Source organism: Micropterus salmoides, unplaced genomic scaffold (genome assembly GCF_014851395.1).
Source record: "Micropterus salmoides isolate LMB-PRFRI ecotype aquatic unplaced genomic scaffold, ASM1485139v1 Ms_hic_scaffold_1, whole genome shotgun sequence".
NCBI lineage: Eukaryota > Metazoa > Chordata > Actinopteri > Centrarchiformes > Centrarchidae > Micropterus > Micropterus salmoides.
The window spans coordinates 32,788,617-32,801,122 of NW_024040040.1; the positions used below are offsets into that span (position 1 = coordinate 32,788,617).

At 42.1% G+C, this 12,506-nt stretch overlaps 1 protein-coding gene across 1 annotated transcript; it reads left to right on the forward strand.

The window, feature by feature from the left end:
* The first annotated feature begins 3,545 nt into the window (after positions 1-3,545).
* klf6a (Kruppel-like factor 6a) lies at positions 3,546-10,530 on the forward strand. The gene is made up of 4 exons (XM_038724102.1): positions 3,546-3,888; positions 5,720-6,299; positions 7,105-7,228; positions 7,846-10,530. The coding sequence occupies exons 1-4, from the start codon at positions 3,787-3,789 to the stop codon at positions 7,895-7,897; spliced, it is 858 nt and encodes a 285-aa protein (XP_038580030.1). The 5' UTR covers positions 3,546-3,786; the 3' UTR covers positions 7,898-10,530.
* The last annotated feature ends 1,976 nt before the right edge of the window (positions 10,531-12,506 follow it).

A 12,506-nucleotide genomic window follows, 5' to 3' on the forward strand; every position in this document is an offset into this window, starting at 1 on the left:
GGTAAAATTGTCAGGCCATCCGCCACTTTGGCACATGGGAAAAACACACAACAGAAAGACACATTTAGGTTAGCATATTGCATGTCTAATGGCAATTGGTGCCATTAGACATGCATGAGCCTGCCTCCCACGCACGAACCTGCGTGGGGTTTCAAACCAAACTCACCAGTCCATCCTGAGGGACAACCAGTTAGCTTGACAGCAGCATACTGGCCGGACCACGGGAGGTAACTCCACAGGTTTTGATGGAGAATCACTAAACTTGTTTGTTAGATCCAAGAGGCTTTACTTGGTTTTGTTTTCACTGGCCAACTTTTCTATTAAAACTCAATCTGAGTATTTTTTGTTTGCTTGCTGGGATCCATAAGAGGAGGGGTTTTTTTGCAATATGGACTCTTGTAGAGAAGTGAATTGAGATATGGAATGAATGAGTAGTTGAACTGTGGGTTTTGTTTATTTCAGACCTTGTGTAATGGGCCTTCTATTAAAGGAGATTATGTATTGTTTGCAGAACAGAAACCACTGTGGCTACAATTTACAATTACAATTATTTACAATTATGTTAAAACAAAAGTCAAGTCAAGATAACAAAACAATAGCAAGTACAAATCATAAAGTAAAGGAACTGACTTAGTTAGTCATACCTGACCAAGTGAGGCTGTAGTGTACTGGAATTGAGTAAGGGTAAGTTTAATTGTTCATGAATTCAACTTTTTGTTTGTAAGCAAGATAATGTATTGTTTCTTTTTGTCAGCTATTTATAAAATATAATAAATATAAATCTCATCTAAAACCATAGTATATTTCAACTGAGCAATAGGTGAACAATATGGAACATGGCTGTTCCTGCTAGTGCTGCAACATCCTAGAGTACAAGGTGATCAAATTGATAGTTATGTCTGACCAACAATCCAAAACCCAGGATAATCAGTTTATTATCATGTGAGACATATAAAAGCAGCAAAACCTCACATTTGAGGAGCTGCAACAGCCAAATATTTGGTATTTTAGCTTAAAAATGATTTAATTTTTCCTTGATTATCAAAAAAGTCGATGATCGTTTCAGTTTTATTTCCTTCATAAAGTCAATAGAGGATGATGAACACAGTACTGGGGAACAGCCATAGTCTATTGTCTATTCCCCTATACGCATTGTGGAAAACCACATAAGAGTAGGTGTCGAGTGCACCCAGGTTGCCCAGAAAAACCCCTTAGAACAACTCACTAATTGGGTTGACAGTGATGCATTAAAATGGGTCATCCTGTAATTGCTCTTTCCTGTGGCTACTGGCTGGGCTGGGATTACATAACGATGATAAAGCTGCGGACCTGGCCTTCCAAGATAAAAGCTGCCATGCAGGACCCTGTGCATTCTCTAAATGCTTCATCTAACAGGCCTTCTGAAGGAAGTGATTACTGCAGAGCTGCCCACTAATGCTCCAGCGGGACCTGACGGTGTACTCTGTTATTCATCAAACACATACAGTGTAAGCCTTGGCAACTTTGGAAATGCATGGATAATGAATGGGCATGTTACTGTGCAATGATAAGCCGTGCATTCTCTTACATTTCATGTAGTGACAAAAGAAGTTTCAGCAGCTCTTGTAAATGGACGTGAGTTTTTACTCTTCAAAGCAAAGTGACCACTGAGTCCCAGAGGGACATAATGAATAGACCCATTAGAAACATAAAAGCAAAGTGGAATTCTTTCGCAGGGCTACGGAGGCCAGCTACAGGCTTCACAAGGCATCCCATATGACTAAATCAGATGCTTTGGGTGACAAATAAGGCCTCACAGCTGAGAGCAGCACAAAGGCCACTCAGTTGTCTACTCGAGCGGGCAACAGAAAATGCTGCCACTCGGAAGACAATGTGGCTCCTGTGTCGAAATGTTGTTTATCTCATCAGGCAATGGTGGGCCAGGTTGCGGTGTGACTTAATGCTGTGAACTTGTGCAATAGCTGCCGGACGAGATGCCTCTGCGGCATGCCAGTAATTCTGCAAAGCGGAAATGACCAGAATAAGTCGGGTGACGTAGTGCCACTGCAAAATATGTGATGGAATGCTACTGGAATGAATGAACGGTCATTCATGAGGGTATACAGCTGGGTATCTCCAGACAAAAGTGGAGTTATGGAAGTTATAATTTAGCTATAGTGTACATGTTTCTGTTTTTACTTTGTTATATGTCAAAGTATATAATGGAAGACTCTAAATGTTGGTTTTAACGTGGATTTAACTTCTAAGACTAGACTCAAACTCCAAGTTAAACAACTCTAAACACAAACATTTACAAACTCCATGTGTATAATTTTAATTTCCTAATGCAGTGGTTCAAAATGGCTAAAAGGGATAAGAAAAAAAATACATTTTGTTACAAAAATTATGTTTAAATTTTCTAATCTTTCTTTTAATCGTTGGACCTTTCACCTCTACAAGCCTTTAAAATACTTTAGCATATCGATTAACTCAGACTAATGAAGAAGCTGTAGTGAAAAGACCACTCATATATTTTCTTTTTTTACACACTACTAAAATCCTACTGGCAGTTTCTTATAAATGTATTATTTAAATAACATGCACTTTATGTATAACACCACCTGAACTAACTACATATATACTATATAGTACAGTATCATCAGAATTGCATCTTATAAACCATTCACGTGGATTGGTTATTCTGGTCTAAAATGTTTGGGGGAATAATTGGTTGTTAAAGAATACGGATTCTTTCCAAGTATCATAATAACTAAAATGAGGTAAAACAAATTATTTTACCTTGGGGACCTACTTTGGAATATTAATTTTGCTACATGCTGTTTTAAGTGCAAATTAGGTAGAAAAAAATAGTTTTTTAACTAATGACATGGGGCACTTGTCAAACCTCTGCTTAAGACAGAGTGCAACTTTGATCTTGTACTTTTCAGCCTTTTAGTGATAAAGCAGAAGTTTATGCTCTATATTAATTCAGTCAGAGAGAAGTGAGGACTACTGTTTCCTCTAAACTCGTGTGTGCTGATAACACAATAATATCCTGCCATCCATTAGTCACTGTGTCCCAAGACATGTATTCACTTTTAGTGGCTGATGTCACCACATGCGCTTCGCTGCCGTTAGAGCTTTGGTGAACTGTGTTGCAAGTGCTTTGCTACTTGTGACAAAGTTACCCCCCCCATACACACACACACACACACACACACACACACACACACAGACGTTTTTCCACTGAAGAGGAGTAACAGTGTTTCGGCTCACAAGCGCTGTCTGTGGCGAAACACGAAATACTAGAAAGAAGGAGAACATCACCCGGTTATATACATGCCTATAAATAACCAGCCAATCAGCGACGAGCCACTGAGAGTTAAACGCACCAATTAAAGCGGAGAAGGAACCAAATTAAGTCACAGGCCGACCGCGATTGGCCGGCTGTGATATCATTTACAATCCCTTACGATGCTCGCCGCTGATTGGCTGATACTCTGCAGGCGTAATCCTACCGTGAGGAAGGGGGGGCGGGCATCGAGGTTTGAATAGGGAAGTTTGCAGAGCGCAGTTGTTCCCCATCCAGTCCGGCGCAGTGTTTGCAAACACCTTGAACGCAAAGCGAGAGAAGAAGGGGGGGACTGACGTCTGCTACTGCTGCTGAAAACAAGCGCTTCTTCGTTTGCATCGCAGGGGATCGCTCTTTTTCCTTTTTCACTGGGTGCTTTTCTACCTGAGAAAAATATTGAAGTGCAGCTAAATAGGTTTCTTTCTTGAAAAAAAAAAAAAAACACTGTCGGGAAAATGGATGTTCTACCCATGTGCAGCATCTTTCAAGAACTTCAAATAGTTCACGACACGGGCTATTTCTCAGCCTTACCGTCACTGGAGGAGTACTGGCAGCAGGTGAATATATCCACTATCGACTTTTTTCCCCCCAGTCAGTGTTTGAGCTTGTATGGCAAAGCGGAACTGAGCACGCACCACGCTTCTTTTGCTTTTAACAGATTACACCGCGGTGGTCAGTGCGCTCGAGAAGTTAAAAAAAAATCATAACGGTTGCTAACGCAAATGCCCGGCGCCTGCCCATCCATTCACCTGACGTGCTATTTCACGTTCGGTTTCGTTATGAAGTTTTTGGCAGGCTGAAGTGGATCAGTGTGTCAGTCTGACAGCTGGAGTCGGGGCTCTGCTGCGCCAAGATGAATGGGGCCAGAGTAACTCAGCAGCTTGCTGGTGCTTTTTACTGCTCTGCTACACGAGCGTGACTTCTTTTTAGCGGATGGTCTCAGGGCACGAAAGCCGGTTTCACTCCTAACACAAAGTGTCCTGGCCAGGTGTCAGAGGAAGTAGAATTTCAAGTCAGCCTGCAGTTAATTCAAAATCAGACGTAGTGTGTTAGCTCAGGATCAGCTCAGATCGTAAGGTAATATATTATTATGTAGTGGGGTTTTTTGTCCTTTTTTTGGCGTGGTTGAAAAAGCAAACTTTAAATGTGCTACAATGTTTTAACCCATGTTAAACATTCAAAGGACATCCTCGCCCTCTGCCCCCATTCTACTCCGTAATTAATTTTCCTGAAAAACATCCATTTGCATCATCGTTGCATTTGAATGGGCTCCACGACATGACACTATCAAATGTCAGCCATGGCCAGTTTTCTGCTCGCGTGAGTAGACACTGGCACAGCTGGAAAACACTGTGTAAGGCTGCAGAAGGCTAGAGGAAATATTTATTCTACAGCTGCCTTGTCAAACCTGCTGTCTCTGAGCACCCTCTAATGAATGGTCCTTGCTTTTCAACTTTAATGGCCTCTGAAGTCAATCGGAGCCGGTGTATGTTTTACGGCTGCGGCTTGAGTGGCTGACACTGAGGAAGGATGTGATTGCATGTCAGAGGCACGCAGCTGAATGGCTCGTGTTGGGGGGGGGGGGGGCTGAGCAGCTTCCTTAAAAGGACTCTAAATTTTTTCAGTGAGTCATTCGACTGCCGAAATGACAATGCACGTTTAGAGTTTGGCTGCACTCAGGTGCGGGAGAGTTGGAGTCTAGAGGGGGATGACAGTTCAAGCCTGAATAAATCACTTGTAGCTAAAGTGGCTGCTGTGTGTTATTGTGTTTGACATGGGGCTTTAGTTTAGCCAAGGAACCCCACAATCAGTGAAATGCTGCAGCTAACGATTACTTTCATTGTCAGTGAATCAGCGGATTCTTTTCTTGATTCATCATTTTTTGTATATGAAACATATATTTAAAAATGCCCATCACACCTTCCCAGAACCCACGTGACCTTCTTAAAGTGCTTTTTTTTGTCCGAACAACCCTCCAAAACCAAAACATATTCACCATAATATATATTTACCATAATATGATTCAAGCAAGCAGCAAATCCTCATATTTGAGAAGCTGGAACCAGCAAATATTTGGTGTTTCAGCTTGAAATATGGCTGAAATCATTAATTTTCTTTCAGTCGTGACAGTGCTAATGTCTAAACCTGATTGTTACAATTATTATTATTAAAGATGAGTGCAGAAGTAGCTGCAATTTCCTGGTTAATTCTTCCTGCTGTAGGCATTTAACAAATATTACACCACATAAGGCATTTTGGGGTATGTGCACATGCATGATTTAAAAGGATTCCCCACACGGAAGCATTTTGCTGGTGTGAATGAACCTCCTCTCTTCAGGGCTGCTGCTGTGATTCATCTTTTCTTACTGTGTTTTCTCATTGCACCAGACATGCTTGGAGTTGGAGCGCTATCTACAGAGTGAGCCTTACGTCTCCACATCCGACCTCAAGTTTGACAGCCAGGAGGACCTCTGGAGCAAGTTGATCTTGGCCTGTGGGGACAAGGCCAAGGCCGAGTCCGACCCAAAGCTCTCCCAGGCCCACGAGCACAATCAGGACGGCCAAATCTTGGACACCAACAGTGTGAATTCTGACGCCAGCAGCGAAGCTTCAGACAGTTCTGAGGAGCTCTCGCCCACACACAGCTTTACCTCCAACCCTCTGGGCTCTGTCTTGGTTGGCTCTGGACCTTTTAGCCCCTCCATCATTAGCACTCCCCCGTCCTCTCCCGAGGCCAACTCGGAGCCTGGCGCTATGACAAACGGCTGGGTCGCCACGCACGCCGAGTTAAACTTGCCTGTCAAGATTAGGAGCGGCGGGGTGACAAAGAGTATGGAAAAGACGGGACTCATGTGCGGGGACACGTCTCCGGACGGCAGGAGGCGAGTACACAGGTGTCAATTCAACGGGTGTCGCAAAGTTTACACGAAGAGCTCCCACCTAAAAGCACACCAGCGCACTCACACAGGTGAGTTTCAAACGGAGTCGAGGTTGCCTTTTAATCATGACCACGTGTGATGTATGTAAACTTGACAGTACAGAGAGAGGATGAGGGCCCTCACTACTGTTTTCAAGCAAAAGCAATTCATTCATAGTTAAAAACTATCCGTTTTTATTGATTGAATGGTGGAAGTGCCATTAATTCAGTCTTTCACCTTAATGGCATTGTCCATCCATTGTGTAATGTAATTAAAGGTCCACAATGCATGATGTCCTCAGCTGGAGCGCTGTGTGTATTAGCTCTGCATGGCTGGATACCTAAACTGTGACCTAATCTATCTGGAATGTGAGTGACTGAGCCAGTGAGTGAGTGAAAGAGAGAGGGGGGGGGCATGGGGGAGGGGTTGCACATGGGAGATAAAAGGACTTCAAAACAGATTGAGTTTCACCATGGGAAAGGGGTGAATTGGCGGGGAGCCAGGGGGCACTGAGTGGGAAGGGCTTTGAATGGTCATTTGAACCTTTCTTATTTTTGATTAGCAGCGTGAAATTGCACGTGTGGCTTTTTAAAATTTTCGATATTGCACATAATTCATCTGCACAGCATTGCTGTTAGCGTGTGTCAGGTGGCAGGAAAACACAGGTAGTGATCCAACACGTTCAGCGGAATCCGGGTCTCGAATGGCTTGTCAGCACCTATGTCATCTGGCCCCCGGGGCTGATTGATCTGAACGTATTATAATAACAGCGCAGAGTCATCGCCTGAGCACGAAAACACTGTGCATTCCTTTTGTATTTGAGCTCAACTAATCGTCGCCTTGTTTGTTCTGCAGGTGAGAAGCCCTACAGGTGTTCATGGGAAGGCTGCGCGTGGCGTTTTGCACGAAGCGACGAGTTGACCAGACACTTCAGGAAGCACACTGGGGCAAAGCCATTTAAATGCAGTCACTGTGACAGGTAAGCCAGGCCATTTATTAGCGTATTGATGTTATCTACTTTTCTTGCGTTATCCTAAGGTCTTAAAAGATTGGAAGCACTGTTGCGTTTCATTCAGGTAGCTAAAATTTTGAGCTAGACTGATATTTTGCCTTATTACTAAACTGGCAGTACAGAAATGCCAAACTAGGTTTGAGGTCATTTAAAAACCATGTCTCCATTAAATTGTTTGTCCACCAAATTACAGGTTCATATATACACTGCAAAATGTCCCACAATTAAAAAACTAAGGGATTTGTATCCAGATTGTTGTGTGTTTATGCAAAAGTACAGATATATTGTTTTTATTTTTTAAACTCCCAAATATGGATATCCATATCTGCCTCAACAATTCAGTATGGAACCGCTATACTAAAATTTAATTATTGGAAATAATCAGCCTCTTCTCTTGGGGAATGAGAAGTTGTTGGTTCTGTTATCGCTTCACATGAAATTACAAAGCATGGGAAATCACACTTTTGAAGCGTAAATGTTTAAAATCACCATAGCACAAAGCTTCCTACACAACATGTCTCCTTCATCAATAGTCAATTTGTCCATAGTTATTGACTTCCCGTTCCCCTCCCCTCTGTTCCCAGATGTTTCTCCAGGTCTGACCATCTGGCTCTTCACATGAAGAGGCACATCTAGAACGGGGCAAGCACCAACCAAGCAACGCAGCAAAGGGGAAAATTTTATAAGAGGAAAAAAACAAAAACAAATGCCGTCTCCCGACCAGTCTCTTGGTTGAACTGTCCCAGAGCAGAGTGGCGGGAGTGTGTTCCAGCCAAAGCATGCCGTTTTGCACCATACTGAAACCCAGTGCCTCCGGGACCTCTCTTTGGAGAAAGGCGCTCCGAAGGTTGTCTGTTGCAACAAGAGGACAAAATCATGGATGGGGGAAGAAATCTTTTTGATTGAGAAGGACTTACAACACACAAAAAAGACAAAAAAAAAAGATAAAAGCAAACAAAAAGAGTGAATGATTTGTATGTATGGTGCATGATGTTTGTGGGACATCTCCCGGACAGCAGATACACTGGTACTTTACAAAACTGTCTGAGGTAAGCATGTGTGCACTGTGAATGTCTGAAATTGGCCAACTAGCCCCCTGGAAAGAGAGAAGAAGAAGAGAAGATTTTTGGGAGAAGAGATGGACTGATTGTTTGATGGATGGTGCGGGGCTGGTACCAATGTTGCTGTGGACTGAATGGGTTTCTGAGGGAAACATTCCATTTGAGTTTCCCTCTGTGGCAGGTTGAGGATGGGGCAGGATGGAAGTTCCTGCCTGTCTGTCTGGCACCCAGACTTGGGGGGGGGGGGCGGGGTTCTCCGAAGCTTTTGAGGCCTTGGGTTTGACCGGAGAGAGAAGGTGGATGTTTGCCCCTTCTGGTCAGTCACCCAGGGACCAAAACTCCCCTGGTCACTGTATGGCAGGAGCTTTTTTTTTTTTGGTGGTGTTTTTGGTGCAGCTACTAAATGTGCAATGTGTTATGTAGCCTGGTTTATTATTTTTTTACAAGCTACAAAGCTCATTTGTAGTCCAATTGTATAAGCTGTGTGCTTAGAGGTATAACACAACTATACTATAACTTCAGTATCATAGACAGGTGTTGCATGGTTCTAGGGTTTGTTCATTTCATGTTTCCACTGTAATCAGGACTGCAAATAGTTTCAATAAAAGTGCAGCTAACATGCGAACGGTTAAATGTTACAATATTGTACATAAAGCCTTGACAATTTCCTCTTTTTATTTTTGCAAAGTCATCCGTTTCCTTCATTCTGTTTTTTCATCTGGCTGGAGATTTCACCACTGCTTACTAATTTTCTCATTCATCCAATGCCTTGAGGAGTAATTTTGATTTTTGTACTTTCTTTTTCTATATGATAATGCACTGTTGACCTTAATGGTGCCTTATGCAAGTGACTCAGCCCTTTGGTAGCAGTGATTTTGCTCCCTCGGGAAGTCACATTTGTTGTATGGGTGATTTGATAAGCTTGATCAAGGCTCAGTTACAAATTAACCCGCACCTTTGTGTTTAATGACAGCTGTCCCCATCTGTTCCGACAGTTAATTGTGTTGTTAAAGTGTAAAAAAAGTAACTTTTTTTTTTTTTTGAATCAGCATCAACTGAGTCAGAACTTGTACACAAGACAAATTATGTATGTATAGAGCACTTAAATTCATTTATTAAAGACGTTAACTACTGTGTAGTATGTACTCAAGTCCATCACTCGCAGCTCTAAGGTACAAAACAAGCAGACAAGGGTCAGTTCCTTTTCCCTGTATGCCTACTGACCAAAACAAACACAATCCTCTCCTCCCTGTCCCCCCCGTCCCTCCATCCCTGCAAGTGGGATTGAAGAAAGAGCTAAAGATTTATTGTAATTAACAGGCTGCAGTCGGACAGGCCTCGCCTTGTACTGCCTCACCGTAATGAATTGCTAAAGGCTTTGTTGGCATGGAATCTGTCACAGACTGCTGACTGTGTAGGTTGGTTATTGACCTGTCTGGGGTGCGTTGTTTTAGCCAAGCTGCAACAGTATTATGAAAACCACAGGAGCAAGCGAAGGGGGGAGGGGGCTCTTGGGAGATAAGATCAAGCGTTGATGGTGCACATGGAAATCGTCCAAAAAAAGCCCATGACCGTATCTCACGAAGGTGAATGTGTTTATTAGATGTATATTGGAGATAGAGGGAGTTGGATACTCAACAAAAGGTGGAGACCATAATGATAGGGATCATACTTCTTACTGTTTCAGGAAAACGTGATGTGTGCCACCCACTCCAGATCAGCGACCTTGCTGTAGCAATTCGATGTTGCAGTAAGTTGCACTTGTGGCATGCTGCGACTTATGGATTTCAGATCAGCGGGTGAAGGAGACGGGATGAGTACAAACTTGAAACTGCTTGCTGCAATAGATTTGGGAGTGCTGGCTGTGCCTTTTGTGGGCAAAAGGAAAGGAACATTCATTATGTGGAAACAGCAGCCAAAACTGTTCAAGTGGTAATTGAGCCTTGATTAAGCCCCATGTTTGCTCGCATCTTTTACACATCATCATCTCTTTAATCCCACTACCCCTCTTCTGTCACACACACACACACACACACACACAGCTCTTTGTTCTCAACTGAATCTTTGTATAAAAAGAAAAAAAACTTTTGTAAAATTGTTATGTTTATGCTTTATGAAATTTTTATTTGAAATTGTTTTGCAAAATTGTTATATTTCTGTATGAATGTATTTTTTATTGGAATAATAAGAAATTCTTATCTGACTTTGGCTTCGGTTCCTTTGTCTCATTTGTTGATTCTCCTCAGTTATGCTTCATCATTGTGAAAGCTTTTTTGCCCATGGGAGGTTTGCAGCTTGTTGAGGAGGAATGGTTGCATTTCAGCTGCATGCTGCCCTCCAGTAATATGGACAAAATCAGATTAGGGTCAGGGTGTGAGCACCAGGGGGTACATATATAACATTTGAATTTGTTGCATACAAAATTAATTGGAAACACAAATGTTTTCCAGACACTTTGTTCAGTATACATTCTTTTTTAGGCTGTTGTACCAGCTGCTGCTAGAAGCTCCAAATGGCCTCATCACTTCCCGACTTACCAGCATGAAAATATCTCTTGAATAAGCAAATTATAACTTTGGAGAAACTGGCTGCCAAACACAGCAACCTGATGCACTTCGCTCCCAGTGGAGCAGATTTCACCCCCCCCCCCAACACCCCCTAGAAAAGTTTATGTAAAAATCTCACTGCAATGGCTTCAAGAGCGACTGACTGCTCACTCCTTAGAGCTAGCTAGCTCTCATCAAAGCAGTATAAATAATTTATCTCCATCTCTTACAGCCCATGGCATTTAATTAGAGAGCCGCTTTTATACATTTGTTAGATAATTACTCTACTTGACACAGATAATGATACAAAACAGCAGTGGATAAACCAAAGAGCATGGTTTAAGTTACAAACTAACAAGAAAATAAGATTAAAAAAAAAACAAAAAGCGACAGCCTTCTTCTTCTTCTGTGCTCCCCTGCTTATAGTGATGACCTAGAATGGGCAGGCAACTTATTAGCTCCTCTGATTTCCAGTAAAAGCCCTGTGGTTTATAAATGAAGCTTTGCCCGCAGTTGGTAATTAAGCTAGCTTTGGATAACCTCCCAGCTTTGGAGTGGCAACGAGTGTTGTTTTTGCCTCAAATGCTGCGGCTCCTTGATCTCTCAAAAACTGCTGCCCCACTTGATTTGTTAACTTCAAATCTACCTATGATGTATAATGCACGGCTAAAGACTCCAAACTACTCACTTGACCTGCACATAGAAAAAAACAGATTCATGTTTTTAACTGAAAGAATGTTGCATTTAATTTCCATGTAGCTGACTCACATCCTCGTGATATAAGTGGAACATCCTCATGTGAAGGGAACCATCATGGATAAAGTTTCACATAAATGTGGCACTAAGACTGCATATTGCCTTTGATGTATCCAGACTGCACATCATCCACATGCTTTCCCACATTGATATTGTAACACAGTCTAAAACCCAAAAGATTATGGGAAACAGTGAATCACTTTTAGATGTCACACATCTTATCTTTATGTCTCAGATCTAGATCTAGGGTTGTGTCCCATGACACAAAGGTAAGGTTTTCAACAGTACATGAAATGGCCTGCCAGTGGTGGAAAGTAACAAAATTGGTTTACTCATGGTATACATTTAAGTACAATTTAGAGATGTGTTTACTTTGCTTGAGTATTTTGATTCCCTGCTACTTCATACTTCTACTCCACTACAGTTCAGACATTATAATGTTTACTCCACAACATCTATTTTGAGACCCAAAGACGTAAGATTATCCACCCTTTCAGAAAAAAGCAAAGGCTAGGGGAAAAAATCTGAATACAGATTTGTGTGACAGAATTTTGAAACATCTCACGAGTCCTCAGATTTTCTTGTGAAGTTATAATCCTTAAGATTTTCATCAAATCCAACCCCATTTTTGAAACTATTTATGTTCACCATTTTTTATGCAATAGCCATTCAATGCATTTACATTCAGTAATTACCTCTCTGTGTAATAGTGTTTAGTTGCAGTGGTGGAGTCCTCCATTCCCATGCTGGATTCAGATTGCCTACCTAAGTACAAAGGATTTACAGGGAATGATGCCTGCATGTAGATCTGCATATAGACTGGATGTCTATCTTGATCTCACACTCACTTTGGAGGGGCCCGACCTCTAGGTTGGGAATGAC

Bases quoted from the DNA above. Each gene is read 5' to 3' on its own strand.
- klf6a (XM_038724102.1), top strand. From the start codon at position 3,787: ATGGATGTTCTACCCATGTGCAGCATCTTTCAAGAACTTCAAATAGTT. The intron at 3,889-5,719 runs GTGAATATATCC...TCATTGCACCAG, and splicing joins TGGAGGAGTACTGGCAGCAG to ACATGCTTGGAGTTGGAGCG. The intron at 7,229-7,845 runs GTAAGCCAGGCC...CTCTGTTCCCAG, and splicing joins AAATGCAGTCACTGTGACAG to ATGTTTCTCCAGGTCTGACC.